This window comes from Hemicordylus capensis, chromosome 1, assembly GCF_027244095.1.
Source record: "Hemicordylus capensis ecotype Gifberg chromosome 1, rHemCap1.1.pri, whole genome shotgun sequence".
NCBI lineage: Eukaryota > Metazoa > Chordata > Lepidosauria > Squamata > Cordylidae > Hemicordylus > Hemicordylus capensis.
Genome location: NC_069657.1, coordinates 424361083 through 424384810, shown reverse-complemented (window position 1 = coordinate 424384810; position 23728 = coordinate 424361083). Strand labels below are relative to the sequence as shown.

Genomic DNA, 23728 nt, shown 5'->3' with positions numbered 1-23728 from the left:
AGGGAGTTCAAGGGAGAAACAATATGTGCACTTAATGTTATAACTTTAAAATATTTGCGAGGGGGGAGACAGAATTGAAGTACCTAATTTAAAAAGAAAATTCTTCCTTGTTTTCTTTAAAGAATTAGCAGCTAATTGAACAGATTCAATTTTTTTCCTCCAACCCCTATTCAATTCAGCCGAGCTCACGGAAGGCTTAGGCTTGGATATTTATATCCACTATTCCTTCTAAGGCATGTGCACACACATTTTTGAATGTCCACTCAGTTCAACTTAGATCCTGCTCAGGTTGAATCAGGAAGACCCCATTCTGAATGCACGCACACCACCTTGATACTGCTGCCCAAAACAAAACTCATTCCGCACAGAGATAAAGAAAATTAGGGGGACCACTGCTTATATCTAGTGAAAACCATAGGACATATCCCTTCTGCACTGCTCATGCCCATCTCCAGAAAAGAAAAGAAAAGAAAAGAAAAGAAAAGAAAAGAAAAGAAAAGAAAGTATTTGGCAGCTGGACTCGAACAAAGGTGAGGTTTGGGTAGCTTTTGCCAAAGAAGCTGGTGCTGAAGAAAGAAAAATCACAGGTATTTCAAGTCCCTTAGCAGCAGCAAAGTAGGCCAGGAGATATTTGGCCCATTAAATCCAAACTATTTGCATTCACACATAAAAACAGCATTTCAAGGCAGTATCTCACCAGAGTGATGTCACGAGAAGCAGCAGCAGCACTCATGTGTAAACTAGGTTGCCTGACAGAACTACTGCAGTCCAGAGCTCGGGCAAACGTACCAACAGCACTGAGGGAGGGGAAAAAATGCACATCAAAATAATGTAATCTGGATATCATCATCATAATCACCACATGCTCTCAATGCCCGGCATCCTAACTAACCAAGTGCCGGTGTTCTTATAACTTATATCTCACAGATCTGTGAAATGCATGACATCTCAGATGCTGGGCAAATTCCAGACTAATGTAGTATCAGCTTTCTCGGGGGGGGGGGGATGTTAACGGCCTCCATTTCCCCTGGAGGTCCTCGGTGTGACCCAAACAGATGTCCCTGAGGGCTGCATGGCCCTCAGGGACATATTTTCAGGTGTCACAGAGGACTTGTGGGGGAAGGGGAAATCCTATTCACCCCTGCAAATGCAAGTGTTTAGTTAGCCAATCCTGTCCACAGCACCAGTGCACCTCACAGAGCGCTGGCGCTTCATTAGTAAGGATATCGGCCACTCACTCTTCATAATTTATTAGCATGCATGTTTGAATTTACCAGCACTATAAAGTTTTCAATAAATAAAAAATAAAATTCCAAAATTACTTTTTAAAACCATTTGTCAGAATCTAGCACAATAAAGGAGAAAAACCAGCAATATGATGAAAAGGCAAATTTACATTTTAAGCTTTTTACTTTTAGCATAAATAAAACAAACAAGCCCATAAAACAATTTTTAAAAGCAGAGCAGACAACCTAGCCAATAAAACAGCAAACAACCAAATTGTAGAGGGGTCCCTGCAGTTGCATTGAGCTTTGGAGAGCACAGCATACCCATGGGGAAGATTCCTGCCCCACTTCTCCAGCTCCATGTTGGAAAGCAAGACAACCTTTTGTCTCTGTATGGCAGAGGTGTTTCATCCAGCTCCAGAGAGGAAGGTTAGGGCTGGCTATTGGGATCAGACCTGCAGAGTCACTCCAAGCACTGCATCAGCTTGCAGCACCAAACCAAGCCTATCCTTCATCCATGTTAAGAAGCCTGAAGCTATTATATTAGGAGGTTCAAAATGGATAGAGGAAATACACTAAATTGAAGCTATGGGGGAGGGGGGTGGAATCATTATTGCAACACATGTAATTGTGGGAGGCTAAATAACTAGATTTATTTAAGAATTAAGACTCTCTTCAGCATTTAAGACATCCAATTCCCACCCCCCTTGAAATATGATCTTAATGTTTTTCATAAGAATGATTTGATATATACCAATAATGAACATACAGTATGTATTTAGGTCTTCTTTTTGAAATCTGCAGTTTCTGTATCTGAAGGGATCGAGCCTTCTCAGTAGTTGCTCCTGGGCTGTGGAATGTGCTCCCTATGATATCCAAGGCTTAAGATGTTTAATAGCATTTAGAAGAGCCCTAAAGACTCTTCTTTTTAGCCTGGCCTTGAGTGATTTTTAAATGATTTTAATTTTTAATGGGTTATTTTCTTTTATCTGTTTTTAGCCTACTTTCCAGTAGGCTTATGAGATCACCTGGCATTTCATGTGTCCTTGTGTCTGTGTGTGTGCGCTATCAAATTTGAAATGCCCTGCTAACTTGGCAAAGAGGCACCTTTTAACATGGCGATTCTCTTTATTTAGCAGGGGGAGAGTAACTGGCCCTATCCACATCTAGCACAGTAGCTCCAGTGACTGTTGCTGGTGTCTATCTGTTGTTTCTTTTTAGGTTGTGAGCCCTTTGGGGACAGAGATCCATCTTATTTATTTATTATTTTTGTGTAAACCACCCTGAGCCATTTTTGGAAGGGCGGTATAGAAATCGAATTTATTTATTAATTATTATTATTATTATTATTATTATTATTATTAATCAACCAACGTGAGCCAAATTGGGTACAGTTGTAGGGACACACAGGGATGCCTCAATGGCGTAGTTTGTGATGATGTCATCCACCAAGATTCAAGACGACGGATGCATAAATGTTTGAGGCACAAGTAGGCTAACTTGTGAACCATCTAAGTGATTTGAGTCAAATTTTCTACAGATGGAGGGACACGTAGGGATGATTCAAGGGCACAGTTTGTAATGATGTCATCCACCCTGATTCAAGATGGCAGACACATGAATGTTTGAGGTGCAAGTGGGAACCAATTTGGATTTAATCTGGTACAGTTGTAGGGGCACATAGGGACACCCCAAACACACAGTTTGTGATTATGTCATCCACCCCAATTCAAGATGGCAGAAGCATGAACATTTGAGATGCAAGTGGGCTAAGTTGTGAACTACCTAACTGATTTGGACCAAATTTAGTCCAGTTGCAGAGATAGTGAAAAGAAATTAGGCAGATTAGTTCTTACTAGAACTTGTTATTTATGTGGACTGCGAGAGCCATCTGAGCTAGGCGATATAAAGATTAAATTAATTAAATAATATACACACCCACAAACTTTTTTTCTTCAATAAGTGTGTGCCTGTGCATGCATTATGAGCAAACAGCTTCTAAACAGTTCCTCCTTAGCTCCAATTTTGGAATTTGGAAGGGAGGCACACAGAGATTTTTCCTGGAGTTGCACAACCCTTTGAAAACTAATGCAGGGGGTGTGGTCAGTCTGTCCATTCCTCTCTCCAGCTCCAATCTTCAAAACAGAATTGGTTGATGCCACACAGAGATGCAGCATGAGGTTTGGGATTGTATGGAGGGAACAAGATCCTGGCTATCGCCAATTTTGTCTTGAGTGCTAAGGCTAACCAACATCTGTAGACAACTACACAGGGCACAGATATACAGCACAAGTTTGCATCTGTTGGAAAGACACTTTCTGCCCAGAAACACTACTGCATCAGTAAAGCTAACTTGCATCTTAAAACACAACACCGAAAAGGCTAATAAAGTTGCTTTCCAGCTGTATGTTATTGTTATTGACATAATGAAAAAAATAACCTGTAAATCAAATGTGGTGGACTGGATATTGCCATCCCTCCACATACACAGGAAACCAGCATTTTAAGGTGCCTTTTAAAAGTACTCCCAGCTGCGCGGAAGCCACTTATTCCACACAACTCTGAGAACATTTAAATGGCCCAAGCAACCAGCAACTCCCTCCCCGGCTGGATCCTTTAAACATTCTCTCGGTTGTGTGGGAGCTATTGACAGATAAGGGGCTCCTGTCTCCTATGTGAAAGGTACTTCACGTTCAACATAACTACACTTATGAATCAATCTGCCGTTACAATTGTTCAAATATGTCAATTTTCCTTTTAACAGGAAGTCATGATTGAGGAAAACTTGAAATTTCAAAATTACAACACTTCCTTTTACAGTCAAAGAAAAGGCTTGGTGAATAATAGAAATACAACAATAATTTCCAGCTGGTAGTTTGCATGATAAGGTAAACTTTTAAAAGGGGGGGAGGGGGAGCCATTAATACTCCCCTGCTCTCAGCAATTTGTGCTTGCGTAAATGAGGCAGTCAGGTATTTATTTTGCACAGCCCTCATTATTTTAAAAGGATCTTTTGGCATTAAATTAGATGACCACCTCCACCCTAATCTGAATGAGAGGGGACTGCTGTGTTACCAAAGCTATTAGGGTTTTGTTTTTCCAAAATCTGGTATTTTCCAAAATCTGATACAATTTTAGTTGTATTCTCATCACTGATAGGTCTTCAGAAAGCCAGAGGCAATAAATAAATAAAAATTAGAGAGATTAGGAGATGGTATGATGCCAATCCTTAAAAGGCTGCTATAAGCTATAACTATTTCAACATATGAAGGCCTAATTGCAAAACAGGAAAATAGACTTTGGGTGCTGTGGTATTTTCAATCAGAAACAAATATGGATTGTAAATGTGTGCATTGGGCTTCCTCCAGAGATCAGAAATGGTAAAGTGCCACTTCCCACAGTCTATGTATATGCAAGTCTTTGGCTTCAATGGATCCCTTCCTCTGTTATAATTGTTCAGCAAAGGGGTTCCCAACCTTGGGATGTTGGACTGCAAATCCTATCTTCCTCAACCACAGTAGCCAAAGGCCATTGCAGCTGGGGATTATGGGAGTTGGCATCAACACATCAGGGAACTCAAGCAGTGTTTCCAATTACAGTATTCCCAATCCTGTTGGGAATCCTTGGTCTAGCCAAGAATGTTTTCACTCAGTGCTAACTAAATACAAGGGCCAAATCAGACATGACAATGGAAAATCCCTGTTAGTATCTCCCACTACAGTTTAACATTTTGAGAGTCCATCTGTCCAATGGGACTAATCCTTCCCTCCGCACTGTTGAAACTCTTTCTCAAAGCTACTTAGGATACAACTATAGCTATCATAGATCTTTGCCCAGTTTCATGGGAAGGGCATCAGTAAAAGCACGAGAGAAAGAATTAGTTTCTTTGTTCCATATCCACCAGTTTGTACCTTCAGGGAAGAAATTTTGTGTGTGTCGTTATGGCATTTCCCCACTTTGTGAGGTTTTTTGGTTACTTTGTTTTAAAGTTGGGGAGAGTACTACCACTGGAAATAATGATCATTGCTTGCTACAAAGAATGAGTTGTTGATGAGAAGAAAATTAGTTTCCTGTGTTAGCAGCCAACTAGCACTGATATACTCAGTATGTCACATTCTCTGTGTCTGATAGTTGCAATCCCTGGGGTCAATTTCCAACTTTAATTATCTGTGAGTTGTTGACATGCATGGCCTGCACCCTGTTGTGTTTAGGTAAAAAAACCTTAATTGGCCCATATAATAGTTTTGTAGACGATACTGAAGAGATGCACTCTGGTTGTTCCCTCCCTGATCCTTGGGGAAAGAGACACTGCCTTAATGGCAGAACAAACAATACAAGGCAGTAACTTGTACTGTCAAGCACAGAAAGCAGCCCAATACTGTGCTGTCACAGAGTGCTGCTGTACGGAATGCATAGGAAGTCCAACCAGTTGCATGGATGCCACATGTGACACAGGCCATGAAGGTTTAGTGGCCCTTCAAGACATGAGGAGAAGTCTTGCTACTGTGTGGATCTAAACCTGAACTGCGTGCCTGTTCTGTGTGTGCTATGCTGCGGCCTGCTAGCTAACTACATAGGCTAGAGATGAAATCATTCCAAGGATGAGGATGAGGCCGAAGCTCAAGTGGCAGAGCATGTGCTTTGCATGCAGAAGGTCCCAGGGTCAATCCATGGCATTCTGGGCAAGGCTGGAAAAGACTCCTGTCTGAAACTCTGAAGAGCCACTGCCAGGCAGCGTAGACCAATGGACCAATGGGGATACTCGGTATAAGGCAGCTTCCTATGTTCCTGTCCCATCAAGACAGACAGTACAACAGCTTCAGCAATGTTCACCAGTATGGGAAGCACAAGTAGTGGAAAATATCATTCTGGCCTGAGTTATCAAATGCATACACATCACTCAAAGGATTCAAACTCAAAAAATTTATTAACCAGTTAATATTATTGTTCTAACCAGCCAGATCATTTCAGTCAGCCAAACACACCACAGCCACAATTACACTTGAGCAATATATCAGTGATCTTTGCTATTTTTCCAAGGGAGCCACTTTGACAAAAAAACCTTCAACGTGACCTCTGCATGGCACTGTGCTTTTCTCAGTGCAGGGAGGACCCTTTAAGAGAGACAGAACCCTCTAGGGATGTGCATGAATCATTTCAGGCAGCCACGGGGCAGGGGAGAGTGGTAGCTTTACGAATAGGGCACACATGTCCTTACGTCCTCCTGTGCTGCCCCACCGCTGTTCCAGTCGTGGCACTGTTCCGCACAGACATGCACAGTGGCCACGTGCATGCAGCCACGACACAGCCTTTTGGGAAGGACAGTGCCACTAGGGATGTGCAAACTAGCTCGACGTTGAGCCAGTTCGAGGTTGAATTGAACCACCCCCTGTTCGGTCCAACTCTCGAATGTTCGGGGGGTTCGCGAACCATTTTCAATGTTAAAAAAATAATAATTAAATTTTTCTTTTACCTTATTCCCTTCCAGGGAGTTGCTGGAGGCAGCAGCGACCGGGGGGGGGGGGGGTTTGTAGTCCGTGGAGGTTCCCCCTCCCCCTGCTGGCTATCCTTATGCCCCCGTCTAGCCAGTTTGGTCGCTTTTCAGCCTTCTCTGCTCGGTGGCCATTTTTGAGGCTGCGCACCTGCGCGATTGGCCTCTGCATGGCCCGGACCACACAGAGGCCAATTGTGCAGGTGCACGGCCCCCAAAATGGCCACCGCGCTGAGCAGAGAAGGCTGAAAAGCGAAACGGGGGCATAACGAAAGCCAGCGGGAGGAGGGGGGACTTCCACGGACAAACCACCCACCCACCCCCCGCTGCGTCCAGTAACTCCCTGGAAGGGAGTAAGGTAAAAAAAATATTATTTTTTATTTTACATCAAAAAACATTTGTGACCCGCCCCCCGAACCAAACCGAATGGGGAAGGGGGTTCAAAGGGGTGCTGGACCGAACTGACCCGGTCAGGTTTGAGTCCTGTTCAGAACCGAACCGAACTGGGCCAGCCGGTTCTGTGCACATCCCTAAGTGCCACAACTGGAACAGTGGCAGGGTGATGGAGGAGCAGATAAGGACCTGAGTTCCACATTCTTAAAGCTACCGCTCTATGGGGAAAGAACTGGATAGAGCTACACTTCCTAGCACTCAATGAATGCCTTCCAAGATGGTGCTGGGGCTCAAGAGGACTCTGTTTCCCTTGAGAGCCCCGCTCCCCATCTGCTGCAAAGCACAGTACTGCACAGTGGGAATGATTGTCTCCACAAGGTGCCAGGGGGACTGTGCAGAGGATTCAACTTTAGACAATGTTTCACACAGGCCCAACAGACAATGAGGCTATTCACCTGAGCAGAAAACAGGGAAACCCCCTGAACCGAGCTGTAACCCTCTCACTCACCTCACAGCCATCACACCAGCACACAGTGAAGCCTCGGCAGGGAGCCTGCAAGACTGATGATCACCATTACGGGGTTTTCCTCAGAGCAGGCAGCCACAGCTCACATTGTTGGTCCTCCAGCCCTGCTCCTGGCAGCAGCAGTCCCCTGGGTGGTCAGGGATGATCACATGACCCAAAGAGACCACTTAGGGGGCTCCAAGCTGCAGTCCTGATTTGCAGCTCTCTGAATGTTGGGTCCCTTCAGCCTGAGTTAACCCCTTCCTAGCAACCCCAGCACTGCCAAAGGCACTGAACTTTGTCCCGATGCCGAAAAACTCCTGCTCACGAGGCAGGGATGGAAGGGGAGAAGGGAGCAGCAGCAGCTGCCAGCCAGCCCCAGAAGAAGAGCCAACATGCACACATACACACACTGTTCTGTCCACTTAGTGCCCCTTGCCACCCTACTCCATTGCCAGTGACTCTCTCTCTCCTATGCTTCTGCACCCCACTCATCTATCTGAGGGCTTTGCAATTCTCTGTTTCGCAGTCACGTCGAGTATTTCCGGTTACTTCCGGTAAAGGGGGCAATGGGGCAGCAGGGAGGTATGAGTCATAGAGACTATATAGAACCTCCAAGTTCAGAGGGAATATGCTTCTGGATACCAATGGCTGGAAGGCAACAAAAAGAGAGGCCTCTAGGCTTCACACTTGTGCAGCTTTCCAGGAGCACCTGACTTGCCACAGTTGGGGGGGAAAGATGCTAGATACAAGAGATCTTCGGTTTGATTCAGCAGAGTTCTTGTGTTTTTAACCATGGAGTTACTCGGCTTTGAAAAAGACTCAAACACAAAAGTGCTGTTTTGTTTTTTGTATTTTTTTAAAAACTTGCCTGCTATTACAGAAAATGTCAAAGGAAGTTGTGGGTGCACAAGCACACTTAGGCATAGATTAACTCACTGGATTGCAGCCCTAATTTCTCTGTTAGTGATTTATAAAGTTTCTATAAATTCTAATTAAGCAACAGAGTGGCCAGGTGCAGACATAATATTTCCTGATCTTTTAATGCTGGTTGAGAAATCAAGAGTACTATTCAGGCTCACAGACTCTTTCTCGCCTTTTTTCTTCTTTCTCCATCTCTCTTCTAGCCTTTTGCTTGCATTCCCCATCTTTTTCTTTTTCAGTGCTAATTATGATTATCGTTATTCCTGCACTGGGCTTAACAATAAAAATGTCTAGCATGAAACCAGAGTTTGAAGTAGGTTGAATACTCTGGTATGTTTGTTTGTCTTTTAATTTAAAAAACTGGGTTCTCATTCACCTTGTTACAGAGCTATAGTTGACCCTGGTTAATACAGGGGAAAGGGAAGAGAGGGTGGAATTCAAGTAGAGGGAAGGTGGCGCATGAGACCCCCAAGGAATGCTCCCAAATCTTTTAACCATGTTTAAAAGATCATGAAAAGTTATGTATGTACTGGGCCAGTCAGGTCACTAACACCTATTAAAAAGAAAACTGTTAGTATTTAGCATAATAGCTATATTTAGAATACAACGTTTACTTTTGTCACATGATTCACTGAACAATTGCATCACTAAATTGATAAAGTAATGCTATATGATGAACTAGTGGAAATTTTTGTTTTATGTTAATTTTAAGATATATTAGACATCTATACTGTTTTCCCCTCCCTGGTCATGTACTGAAATAAAGTTACTACTACTGTTATGACTAAAAGAAAGCTGGTTTCTTCTTCTGCATGTACAAAAATAAAGCAACTATTTATTGACTGATTTACTTCCAGGTGGCCCTCGTTATCTGCGGTCTCACCACCTGTGGTTTCGCATATCCACAGTTGGATCATAGCAACCCAGTTTTTTTATTCACAGGACAAACATAGGGTTATTTTAATCTATCTGTGGTTCTTGAGTCACCAGAAATGACTTCTGATGTCATTTCCTACCACCATTTTGTAGTGCTGAGCCATTTTGTGGTTCTTTTCTGCAAGCAAGAAAAAAAGAAGAAGAAAAGGGGGGAGGGACACCCCCCCACACACAAAAATATCTAAGGATTTGGAAGTTTTGGAGGCATTGCTGGAGAGCTGAAGAGCAAGTTTCTGTGCTTATTTCTGCTCCCCGCTACTTTTTGTTTGTGATTTTTAGCACACTTCAGTGTGCTTAGGAACCTAACTCCAGAATCCCCATAAGGTTGTCTCTTTATTCACAGTTTTGTTATCCGTGGAAGTAAGTGGGAACAGAACTCCGGGGAATAAAGGGGACCTCCTCTACTTACTTATGTATCAACAGACTTCTTATGCTACAAGTGTAACAGCATTTCTACTTCCAATTCCATCTCAGAAAATGGCAAGATAAAATTGTGGGTAGGGGAAACTCATTTTCAAACAACATACCACAAAATGCTCATTGGCAATGTTGAAAGGCAAACTGACTATGACCAATATCCAGAACTATTTTCAGTGTAGACATTTCTATATCATATCATATAACTGCTATAATCAGAAAGAAAGAAACCAACAAAAAATCCCACACACACACCACCAGGAAGGAAAGGTTATATTTGCAATGCAAGCAACATTAAGCAAAGCAAAAGATTTTCCATTTAGAGCAAATAGAGCAGCAAGAACTACTAAGACAACCAGGACTTAAAAGTCAACCTACTGCTGTATTTTTTAAAAATGTGAAGGGAAATAACAGGCACACAATTGGCTGAGCAGATTTCACAATTAAATGATCAGCCCTGTTAGCAAAAAAGCCAGCAAAGCGTTAGGGAATGGTGAGAGAGAAAATCGGCAGATCATGCAACAACCACTTCTTCCATTAGCATTTTCATATCCATGCTGGGACAAAAGTCTCTGGCCCCAGAAGGAGGAGAATTTCTATATTCCAGGCATGCCACCAGGTGCCCTTTAGCTGACTCAGAACACCAGCTTTAATTTAATTTAATTTAATTTAATTTTTTTAAGTAAGAGCCTAGTTGTTCAGGAAGTTGAGATATAAGCCTAAAAATCTGCAGGCAGTCTTCTGCCCAGACATCGTGAGGATGGAACCTAATGCTACTTTCCATCTAGTTAAAAGTAGATTTCTAGCTTTCTAGAAATCTAGATTCTAGCTTTCTAGTTATAAATCTAGATTCTAGTTAGCTAGAATCTAATTTCTAGATTCTAGGTTTCTAGCTTTCTTCTAGCTGAAGAAGAAAGGAAAAGGTGCCATATAAGTGAATCAATGACACTGCTTTCCGTATAACCCAGGCCAGTTCAACTTAGCCCCCCCCCCCAGATGTTTTTGGATTACAGCTCCCATAATCCCCAGCCACAGCAGCCAATAGCCAGGGATGATGGGAGCTGTAGGCCAACATCTGCAGGAGGGTCGAAGTTAAGCAGCTCTGGTATAACCCATAAAGATAGGAAAAACCTAACATCACAATTCAAATGTCTGGACCGAACGTACTAATTCCTTTTCAAAAGTTGTGTGTGTGTGTGTATGTATGTATATGTATGTGTGTGTGCTTACAAAGAAGCTAGGAAGTGACTGTGATCTAGGTATTGCGGCTGCTACTACTACTATATACTGCTTTTCAACAGAAGTTTCCAAAGCGTTTACAAATTTTTGGTATGAACAACAAGAAGTAAAATACACAACTTCCGGTCAAAGTTCTGCTTTGGTTTTTCTGATAACGTCTGCTGAGGGGAAGCAGGACTATGATAGTTTGTACTAGGGGTGTGCACAAATAAAATTGATTAGTCAAGAACAGTCAGCTTGGCCGGCTGCCTCAACGAATCACCTGAATTGATTCAGGTGATTCGAGCGCAATTTTGCTGGGAAAATGGGCTACAAAATGATGCTTTTTCCCCAGGGAGAGCTGGTCTGCCAATTGGGGTTGGCGGGTAGACCAACTCTCCACTCCAGTCAGCACATCAGCCTGCCTCGGAGGACAGGTCTACCAGGTCCCCTTCTCTGTTTCTTCCCCCTCAGGAAGACCTTCAAGACATACCTGTTTTCTCAGGCTTTTAACTGAAGATTTTTAAATTTAATGTGTTTTTATCTGTGATGTTGTTTTATTAGTTTTGTAAATTTAAACTGTTTTATACTGTTTTAATATTTGTTGTGTTTAATTTGTACACTGCCTAGGGATGCTTATATCTGGTGGTATAGAAATATGATAAATAAATTATGAGGCCCGTTTTTCCAACAAAACAGGACCCAAAATGGTGATCAGGTCTCCTGAATAGATTTGGGCTAAATCAGGGGTGATTCATTTCCACCCTGACCCTCTATTTTGAGAGCAATTGAATTCGAGGCTGAACGTGTGAACTGCCCAGATTCTACCCAAATCGATTTGACCTCAAATCTAATTGCATACTCCTAGTTTGTCCTAACTTATGTGCTCTGCCTTGATGCTTTCTAGACTTTAATCAGCTTCTAAAAAATAAATAATTAAATAAACTTATGTATGTCATGCCTTCTTGTGAGTTTCCAAATTAATCCAGACTTTCAGGTTTCCCAAGTAAACCTGTAGGTAGAAACCTCATACTCTTCCCCTCTGTCCTGTCCTATCTCCTACTGCTACCATGATCCTGACCCCAAACCCACTCTTTGCTCTCCCTCTCTTGCAGTCCCTAATACCAATACCTACAATTCTAATTCCCCCAACTCAAATTACAGTGTACAAGGGGGGGGGATTTAAAATGCTCTAAAAGTGGAGAGAGGGAGAGAGAAATTATATTAAGCTTAGAAACTCAAATTATTGGTTTGTTTTGTTTCTTTCTATGTTAGGATATGAGCATACACTACAAACTGTCCCTGTTTTCTAATTTCTGTCCCTGGAAAGTCACTGTCCCTCTTTTTGCCTTTTGAAGATGACTTGTTAAAATGTTATTTTTGCCTTGGTGGTGGTGTTAATTATTCTGCAGGGCTCAACTCACAATCACAGGTCTTTAGAAGTGGGGGAATAAAATAACCTGTCTCTTGTGTGTGAGTGAGTGTGTGTGTGTGTGAACACACTTCTGCAGTTATTAATAACATTCAAATATCACTTTTCAACAAAAAAAGAATTTTGCAATGCAGTTTACATATGAAAAGCAATGAAAAAATGGTTCTCTGCCCCAAAAGTCTCACAGTCTAAAAAGAAATACAGGGAAACACTAGAAACAGCCACTGGAAAGACATTGTGATGGGGCTGATTTGGGACAGCTACATGTAAGAGTCACCACTTTTAAAAGGTGCCTCTTTGCCCAGTTAGCAAGAGAGTTAACAGATCATACCTATTTCACAAACTGTAGCTGTATTACAGTTTGAACTACTGAGAATATAGTGTTTATGGGACAATGATGTTTTCCTTAGGGCTGCCATATGGAAAGAACAGGTCTTCTGTACCTTTAAGAGATGCAAAAAAGGAACAGCAGCAGCTCTGTTCTGAGCTCAGAATGGCATTTTCCAAACCTGTTCCAAGCGCCATTTTGGTTTCCAAAATGGTGCTTGGAATGGTGTTGTTGAGTTGGAACAACCGTCTCACCCGGTTGTTCCGATGGACTGCTTCGTGCATTTTGTGTTCCATTGTGAACTTGGAATGGAACACAAAATGTGTTTCGTGCACACCCCTACAGGTGGGTGAAAAAAATGCTTTCCCCCACACTGTACCAATCCTTGATTATTCACTGAACCCAAAACTGTCCATCCAGCACTAACTGGAAGCAGATCACATGCAGGCAAATCCATTACTTCCTGGCAAGCCAAAAAAGATACAAATCTTCAGTGACTTGCAGTTTTTTTCCCCAGGGACAATTCAAAGTTGACACATAAGATCAGAGGGCTATTCTGACGATTAGCAAAAATTGGGCTAGCCTCTGCTAGCCCGATTTTTGCTGATCGTCAGAACCACTGGGCTCGCAGCTGAGCCCGGTGGTTCTGGAGCGGCTAACCCACTCCTGTAGCCCGCCCCTTAGCCCGGGTTTGCGGAGCGAGTACTCTGCAAACCAGGGCTATCTGCTCATGAGTAGCTGTGGCGCGGCTCCGCGCCGTGGCTACTCGCGAGTAGACCCGCAACCGGGAGGCGAAAAGCCACCTCCCAGCTCTGACCCCAGAGAGGCAGAGTCCACAATGCAGTATTACAACTACCTCTGGAATTTTGTATACAAGGCCTCAGCTATGTCTTAGTACATGTTCTCCATAACTTGGAAGGCCCTGCTGCAAGCTGGGCACCTCTATTATGAAGTCTCATCACTTGTGATGGTCTCTCTTTATGACAGAATATACTTTGATCCTAGACTACTGTCTGGAGATTACTGTGGCCCTAAGAATACAGAAATTGGCGATCCCTGGTTTTTAGTCCTTGAATCTTAAGGGACAAAGAGAGGAGATCTGAAGACATGTATACAGGTGGGTCTCCCTATATGCAGATCCAGCATCCACGGTCAGGTAATAAATACCCAACCTTGGCATACATGGGGGAAAGGCAGAAAGGGGGTTAATTCCATGGGTCGGAGGTGGCCAGAAATGACCTCGGAGGTCATTTCTGGCCGCCTTTGTGGAGGAGAGTCATTTTATGGACCAGTTGTTAATGAGCAAAAAAACAAAAACAAAAAAAATCCCTGCGATTTTTCTCGTAATCCCTGGGACTTGGGGGGAGAGGCATCCTTGGACTCCCGAAAGCCCACAGAGCACGGTAGAGCACTTTATTTGGCCCAGTTTGGGGGCACTTTTTTAGCTGTTCGTCCGGGAACCTAACCCCTGCCATCCTACTGACTGAATGCCCCATTATCCATCCTTTTGTTATCTGTAGTAATATGCAGGAACAGGACCACTGCAGATAATGAGGTACAGCTGTATTCTATGCTGCTTCCTTTCATTCTTTCTCATATGCTGCTTAACATCTACATGAAACCAGTGAGAGAGGTCATCCTGAAATTTGGCCAGAGATGTCATCAGTTTCCAACAACACTCAGTTGTATCTCTCCTTTTCATCAGATCAAGGTGAAGCAATGGCTGCACTGAATCAGAGCCTGGATGCAGAAATGGACTGGATGTTGAAGAACAAGCTGATTCTCAATTCAGATAGGACAGAAGTACTGTTGGTCGATGTTCCTCTGCCCGGGTGAATGACATTCAGCCTATTCTAGATGGGGTAGGACTCCCCCTGAAGGACCAGGTTCGCAGTTTGGGGGTGCTCATCAATCCAGCATTGTCACTAGAGGCTCAAGTGGCCTCTGTGGCTCAGAGCACCTTTTATCAGCTTTGGCTGATACACCAACTGCAACCTTACCTGGATAGAGATAGCTTGGCCAGTGTTACTCATGCTCTGGTAACCTCTTGCTTAGATTACTGAAATGCATTTTACATGGAGCTGCCTTTGAAAACGGTCTGGAAATTGCAGCTGGTACAAAATAGGGCTGTACGATTATTAACTGGGACTGGATGTTTTGAGTATATTATGCCAGTGGTTGGTCAGCTGCATTGGCTCCTAGTCCATTTCCTGGCTCAATTCAAAGTGCTGATTTTAACCTTTAAAGCTCTAAATGGCTTGGGACTGGGCTACCTGAAAGAGTGCCTTGCCCCATATGTCTCAAGGCCTCCCTCCGAGTGCCCCTGCCAAAAGAGGTGAGGTGGGTGGCTACTAGGGAGAGGGCCTTTTCAGTGGTTGCACTTTATTTATGGAATAGCCTCCCCAGTGATGTTCAACTGGCTTCATCACTTTGTTCTTTTAGACACCAGGATAAGACCTCTTTGTTCACTCAGGCCTTTTGAATTTAGATTTTGATTTTTAAACTGACTTTAAGAGAATTTTAAAATTGCTTTGTACCGTATTTTGTATTTTATTTTCCCCCCTTTTGTTCTGTTATGATTTAATATGTTATGTGTTTTTTATTTTAAGTTTTAATGCTGTGTTGTGAGCTGCCCAGAGAACAATTTGTTATGGGATGGCTAACAAAGTTTTACTGCTACTGGAGAAAAAGCCATTGTGATCCTTGAAGTTCTGCTGGTTTGGCAATTTCTTTTTTTTTCTTTTTGTAAAGCTGCTTATTAACTTTTGTTCCAAGGAAGAAAGAGTGTGCATTTTAAGAAACCATTCCATACAATGCACTGGCAAGACCTTTCTTAAATGTTCGTGAACATGTTCTTCAGGACAGGCCTTTGGAACATTTCACTCCTGTAAAATATATTCCCCCACAGTGCACATATATGAACCTTTGAAAAGAAGAGGATGCCAAAGGAAATTGCAAGAAAAGTTCAAAAGGAAGAAGTGGATGTCTAATGGCTAATAATGGTAGATAAAAAAGCAATGTTTACTCTGAAGTATTTGTAACAAGGCCCATACAACAGATTTTAGACTGATCTTAAAAAAAAAAAAATCAGTTCTGCTGAATATTTCATTCGAAATGCATAAGAATGAGGTTGCTTTCTAAGTATAATTCTGAATATTACAATTTCAATGCTATTTCAATATGGAAGTTTGCTTCCTTGATTACAGAGAGCATATGAACATATGAAACTGCCTTATATTGAATCAGACTACTGGACCTAGTCCCTAGTCCCTAGTCCGCTCTGTAACATTTCAAACAGAGGGCTTTCTACCACTCAAATATGGTCACTTCCCTGTCAAAAACCAAATAAAAAACTGGGAATGCACACACTCTCCAACAAAATTTGTGCCAGAATTCTTGGGATGGAAGCTTGAAAGAATCCAGCAGCAAACCCTGCTGAGACCTAATTTATTCGAAACTACTAAATCTATCATGCATAATCTAATTGTTCCCTTATCAAACTGTAAAACGACAAAGGCGTGTAAAAAAAAAGAGGGGATTAAAGTTAAATATTTGCAGCAACTGAATACAGAAGCAATGATTTGATATAAACCACACAAAACAAAGCAATCTGACACCTATTGATTTCAATCAAAGCAATTTAAGCATGTGCTTAACTTTTCCACTGAAATCAATAGGAGTTAATCAAATGCTTTACTCTGGAACAGGCCCTTTTTTAAAAAAATAGAAAAAAGAAAAACCTGATATCAATCTTACCGTGCTACTACTAAAAACTGGTCAATCTGATGATCAGTGAGGTGGCTATCTGGATCCCATACTTTGACTTCAAGCTTTGCCTGTTCTCGGTCATCTGTTTCTCCTGTTAAAGCAGCAGATCAAGTAAAAATATTAATTGCAATATTAGACTGCCCTCACACCAAAATACAGCCAAAGTGACAAACAACAGAGAGACTGAGTTCACACAATCCCAAGGATCCTGGTTAAAAAATTAATCTGGATTAGTGAGCCCTGTGTTGCTCATTGAGAAAAACAGAATTTCGGGGCAATCTTGGTCAAACCATACCGGTCAACCAACCAGAATAGATAACCAGAATTGAATGAGAGCAGTTGCCCTGAAATTCTGGGTTCTCGCAATCAGCTCCACGGGGCTCAATGATCCCAATTAACATTTTAACCAGGATCCCTCTGATTGTGTGAACCAGCCAGAGTAAAACTATTGCAATATGTAAAATTATTAAACAATTATTATGCATAAAGGAAGATCTAAAAAATAATCTTTGTTGGGATAATAAGAAACAGAGAGATACAATTCAAGTCATTGAACTTATGAAAATGCTTACATTTTCCAGTTCCAAACTGGTTTCCAAGCACATAATCTCTCAAGGTCAAACAAGAATTGACATGGGAGATCAATGATTTAATTTGCTGTCATTAAAACAAAAAAAGTAGCTCTGGAGAGGAGAGCTGGTCTTGTGGTAGCAAGCATGACTTGTCCCCTTAGCTAAGCAGGCTCCACCCCAGTTGCATATGAATGGGAGGATAGAAGTGTGAGCACTGTAAGATATTCCCCTTAGGGGATGGAGCCACTCTGGGAAGAGCAGAAGGTTCCAAGTTCCCTCCCTGGCTTCTTCAAGATAGGGCTGAGAGAGATTCCTGCCTGAAACCTTGGAGAAGTCACTGCCAGTCTGTGAAGACAATACTGAACTAGATAGACCAACAGTCTGACTCAGTATATGGCAGCTTCCTATGTGCTCTGATTTTTACTGTAGCAGCGGCACGGGGTGAGGAGTTGTAACCCTTCCCCCTGTAAAATTTTCCTGATCAAAATATCCCCCTTCCTCAAACTTCTATTAGCCCTGCTGGGAAAAAGGCCAGTACCTTTATGGAATCCCCTCTAAATACACCCTCACCCAGTAGCATTGCTACTTGAATCAAAATCAGAGCACGCACACACCCTGGCATAGCTTCTAAGTTTTTAAAAAGTCAAGATATCCTAAAAAGTCAAGACATTCAGTCACTGATTCCTACATCAAGTCTCACCCCCACCACTGCTGCTTTTATATTGATATACTAAATACTGCACAGTCCTACATATTCTAGAGCCCACAGCACTGACATAAACCAACCATATGCCTTTTTCCTTTTGTAGTTCATCTTAAGCATGCAGATCAAGACAAAAGACTGAAATAAGGATCCGACTGCCTTAAGGTTAAATTTTAAAATGGTTTGGAAGATTATCAGCCACATAGCTATCTATGCAATACCATCACAGAGGCACTAGAAGAAAATTAAAAGAAATATACTAATGATGACTGTCACAAACCAAAGAAAAAGTGAGAGAGGCAGTTGGAACAATCAGTTCCAACTGCCTCTCTCACTTTTTCTTTGGTTTGTGACAGTCATCATTAGACATTATGTCAGAATTATGAAAATTATAGGTACTAAAAACCATTGCTTTCCTCTGATCCAGAGCTACAAGCCACATTTTGAACTGGCTTTACAATACGGGTTTGGAGTATTCCTCCAATTTATATCATCATCATTTATGTTCACAAAATGTTTTACACAACAGAAGGAATTAAAAAATGGTTTCCTGTCCCCAAATGGGCTAAACAACATAAAAAGAAACAAAAGATACCAGCCACAGCCACTGGAGGGACAGTGCGCTGGGTTGAATAGGGACAGTTGCTCTCCCTCTGAAAATATAAGACAGCTTTCACTTTAGAAAGGTGCCTCTTTACCTAGTTAGCAGAGTAACCATTGTTACCATGGTTTACCCAGTTTGGAGGGCAGAACAAACTAAGGTTATTTCAAACCAGTGAGGGAAGGAATTGTAGCACCCAAGGGGAGGAGGAAGGCACATGAGCCCAAGGCATGGCCTCGCTGGGTCTCAAGCAAGCCTAGTTAAATCACTTTCAAATGTAAAAATAAATAAATAAATCATCATCATCATCATCTGGGGTCCATGATCATCATCGGTCCATGAACTGCTTTGTAGCTGTTTATGCTTCAATATCAGTCACAACAGTTCTTAAAAATATATTTACAAGACAGACTTCAACTTAATTGCTTACAGATGCTTGCTCTTTAATCACTGATTCAACGTACAAATTGCTTTCAAAAGAATCTTAATACCTTTCCCTGGATGCACTGTCATCCTCTCTTGGAGCAAAAAGCAATTAGCCTCTGAATTTGTGCAGTTCATGAATCTATATCCTCCTATCTGTGGCTAGATTGAGGCTAGACTGCTTGTCTCCCATCTTTATTTCCATTAATTTATTTTACACAAAGAAAGGAGAAGAAAGAGACCATGAAGCAGCATTAATCATATCTCTCTCCCAACTATATGCCTAGAAATGGGGACTGATGTGCAAGGTCTCAGTTTCTAACCTTCATCCAGGTTGAACTGAGGTTGAACTGATTCACTTAATAAAAGAGTTTCTAACCTTTCTTTAACACAAGCTTTATTTTAAAAGTTCACAACCATTTTCAACTTCATTCACAACTTCTTTTCTGGGCATGCATTGTATGTGTGTCTGTTCAGATTCCCAGCCTGCTGCTTAGAACACACACACACACACACACACACACACACACACACACACACACTTTTCTGCTGAATTTAAAAAAAACAGGAATAGGCAATTGGGGGTTCTTGGATCAGATATGGACCCCAGAACAATGCCATCTGGCTGCCTGATGGCCCTTCCAAATTTTAATCAAGAAATGGTAAGCTTTATCTCCTTGTAAAGAAATGAGCAGGGGTATAGCTAAAATTGAGATATGGGTTCAAAGAATCCAGCCCCCACCCTAGTTTCTTCATTATTTCCATCACTCCGAGAGGCTGCTGGAGAAAGGGGGGGAACCCAGGCCTCCTCTCCCCTAGCTACAGCCTGGAAAAGCAAAAACATGTTTCATTTTTTAAAGTCTTGTAAAAGGCCTTAAAAACTTTTCTTGGTTTGTATGTAAATGTACAGGTGTGTATACCTATATAGGTTACATGCAATACACATTTAAAAAAAAAAAAAAAAAACATGCACATGGATATAGCCATCTCAACCCCCATTCTCTTTTTCTTATGGTATTTTCCTTTCTGCGGTGATTCACCTCCCATTGCCTCCCAAGAAACCACCTTTATAAGAAACCAGGTAATTACACCAATAATATGTTCAGGCTACTTAAGTGCTACTTCAACAGCAACCCCACCCCCAAAAGGGAGGACATTAGCACATGAAATGGATAATACTGAATTATTACAAATTGATAGGATACAAACTGGGTGTTCAAGCATAAGTGGATGACTCTTGTTTTTCCATAAACAAGCTGCCCATACCTAATTACGAAATTGCCCCATACGTCACAAATAAAATGGTGTACAAGTTTCACTATATGAGCCCAGACTCTTCCTATGCTCAGAGTATTACAGTTACATGCTAAAGCAGATGTAGGACACTATATCCCAGGAACAAATTAATATACTAAGAACATATATGTCTAGGATGCAGCATAGCAGAGTTTGAGGAAGCCGGTGTTTGAGTAGCTTTGTACCTTACAAGAACTTGGTTCTTTGAGTGAATTCTCCAGAACTGGTGGCTGTAAACAAAGTGAGTATCATACAAGCTTTTGGCTTGATTTGTTATAATTTTATTTGAGATAAGGTACCATCACATCAGTTTGGGTTATTTCTATTAAGTACTTATTGAGGTTGTACACACGATCGGTGTGCAGAGCCTTTACCGGGCTCTGTGGGGAGAGTGGGCTTAGCCAGCTCTTCCTGCCGATGAGCAGGGAGCCATTCTTGGACAGCCAAATCGGCCACCAACATGACTGCCAGCTCCGTCACAGAGCCGGTGAGGGCAGTGGGGATCGGGGGCCACCTGGCCCCCGGAGGTCCCAGGATGCCCTGCGCAAGCACGGGGGACATCAGAGAGGAGAGCTGGTCTTATGGTAGCAAGCATGACTTGTCCCCATAGCTAAGCAGGGTCTGCCCTGGTTGCATATGAATGGGAGACTTGATGTGTGAGAACTGCAAGATATTCCCCTCAGGGGATGAAGCCGCTCTGGGAAGAGCAGAAGGTTTCAAGTTCCCTCCCTGGCTTTTCCAAGATAGGACAAGATATATATTTTTTAATTATTATAGGACAAGATTTTTTTAATTGAACCAACAAACTACCAAAGCATACAGTACGTTGCCAAAGCACAATTATATACAACGTGGTTGTTTGTACATGATATATCTACAAAGATTTACACACAAGGATTTGGAAACCCACAAGGTTATGAAGTATATGCAGGTAGTACTGTAACTCGGGGGTGGGGGATTTCAAGGCACATTAGGCAATCGGGGGTGTGTGTTACGTCCAACATCCATTTCCATAATTTGTCCCATTGCTGTTTAGAAGAGATACTCTTGTCTTTTTGCACATAACCATACAAACTTTTCCAGAAGAGATTTACTGTCTCATCTGCGTGAACCTCTTGGTTGTGTCTTCCATCCCTATTCCTATGCAGGAGCATTGCATTAATGACATACAGGTTTACTAACCTGATTATGAGAAGGGGAACCTTCCAATTCTCTAGTATGAGGGCACCCGTTCCGTCCCGTTTCCTTGAAGGTTTCTTTCTGGGACCTTGAACGGAGGTTCTATCGCTCAAACCCAAGGTAAGTTCTTCCCAAGTTTGTTTTTCCAAATCAGGCCACTCTAACAGCTTGCTTACTCCCTGCCACACTCTTTTGGCTACCACACACTCTTTTAAGAAATGTGAGTGGGTTTCCCTGAATGTTTTACCTAGCTCACTAGCTTTCTGTTTGCAGGTGATTTTAGGGCACTCTTGCTGGTCCTCTGGGAGCCATGGCTTAGCCGCATTAAGTGGTAGTACTTGATGGTATAAGCGCAACCTTGTTTCCCATAAATGGAAAGGGACTTTTTTCTCCTTAAAGAGAGCGATAGGGTGATCGGGTTGCAACAAATACTGTGAAGTGCGGTGTTTGTAGCGTTTACGTTCTAAATCAGGTTTTAAGAAACCCGCTTCTAGAATCTCTGCATAAATTGTTTTCCTTAGCTGCTTAACTGAGGAGGATCATTTAAATAGATTCGGTTCAACCTTCCATTTTTTAGTGTGCATAACAAATCTCTCAAGTAGGCCAGGTGTTCTCTTTTTAATACTTGTGTGATATTACCATTGAAAGATCCTTTCCCCCACCATGCTATGCCCCATGCTGACTTGCGCCAACGCAGAGCGAAAAGTGAGACCCAGGTTTTTTGCAGGAGATTGGACATATTATGGACATTCACGAAAATCCAGTTTCCAAAATTGGAGGACATAAATTCAGTTACAAAATAGGGTTGCAGGGCAGGTAGGGCTAGGCCTCCCCGCTCAACCTCCTTAAATGTTACCGCACGGGCCAAAGGGAAGGATGCTGTGTGCCATACTAGATGGAAGATCTGGCTTTCAACTCTCCAAAGAAGATCGAGCGGGGGAGGATAGACTACCGCCAGGTTATGCACCGGGGGTATCAGGTAATCGATATTTGTGAGTGTTATCGGTCTCCAGTTTTGTAGTAAAGTGGTGTCACCTTTCTTGGAGGGAAAAATTAAGAGGCCGTCACCAAAGGACCTATTTAAACGTCCATTGTTTAGGACAAAATTAAATAATTTTACTAAAACTGGTAGTAGCTGGTCTGCGTAAATCTTATAGAAAGGCCATGTCAGACCATCAGGCCCCGGGGCTGATGTGTTCTTTCCCGCTGAGATAACTGCTCTGACCTCTTCTATCGTTACAGGATGGGTCAAAGAGCTTTTACCCCCCTCAGTGAGGGAATAGCCGAGACCATATTCATTCAGATTGCAGAACCTATCTAGATAGGATTGAATGTCCTTTACAGAAATATCCTTCAATGCATACAAGTTTGTATAAAACTGGGCCATGATCTTTAACATATCGTGGGGGTCGGCCATTAGTGGGCTACTTCCATCCGATCGTAGGGCTTGGAATGTCAAACTAGATGCATGCATCTTGTCCTTTGCCCACTCCCCTTTTTCAACTACAGACCCTTTGAAGCGATACCACTTATTTTCTAAATGCCTGTACCGCAGCTCATTTTGAAATGTCCTGATTGTCTCTTTGTAGCGGCGGCATGATTCCATGTCGAAGGCTTCTCCCCTGTTCATCTTATCAACAATCCTCAGATGTTGGGTGATCGCTTTCTGATAATTTTTGACCCCTCTCTTATATGTCCAGCTGGTCACTGCCCTAGTACGGCAGCCCACCCTCTTTTTAAGTGTCTCCCAGGCTCCCAAAAGATCATCTTCTGCCTCTAATAGCCGAGTGATCTGTCGCCTCAGTTCTGATAAAAGGACACCTTTGAGATATTCATCACTTAACATTTTTGGGTGTAATCGCCACAAGGGCTTACCATGTGGAATTACCTCAGAGAGATTACAAATAAATCCCACAGCCGCATGGTCTGACCAAGGGGTAAGTACTAGTTTACACCTGTAGACTTCAAAAGAAGGGGGAGCCCAGAGTCTATCTAGCCGGCTAGCTGATCTCGGGTGGTAATATGTAAATTTGACTCCAGTTTTAAATTTATGTCTATACTGCGATTTAAAGTTCTCTTCATGATGGATTGGGAAAAAATCCAAATCATTATATACTCCCAAGGCCTTATCATATAAACCCAGAGTCTCACTCAGAAAACGTTGGAGAGCTTTTTCCTCATTCGTTAGAGAGGGACTTGAGGGGGAGACTGGGAGGCCTCCCGAAAAGGCTTTACTGTCGCTCAGTTGCACTCTGTTATTAAAATCCCCCGCGATCAGGAGGTGGCGCTTGTTGTCACATATATCTTTTAGTTTAG

At 42.3% G+C, this 23728-nt stretch overlaps 1 protein-coding gene across 5 annotated transcripts in view; it reads right to left on the bottom strand.

Moving 5' to 3' along the window:
- MTA3 (metastasis associated 1 family member 3) overlaps window positions 1–23728 on the bottom strand; it is a 229532-nt gene that overhangs the window by 117735 nt on the left and 88069 nt on the right. For all 5 annotated transcript variants that reach the window (XM_053311426.1, XM_053311430.1, XM_053311452.1 and 2 more), the window contains exons 7-8: window positions 16627–16729; window positions 698–797 (exon numbers count right to left, since the gene is read on the bottom strand). In XM_053311426.1, coding sequence (XP_053167401.1) covers window positions 698–797; window positions 16627–16729 — 203 coding nt within the window. The remainder of the gene's footprint in view (window positions 1–697; window positions 798–16626; window positions 16730–23728) is intronic.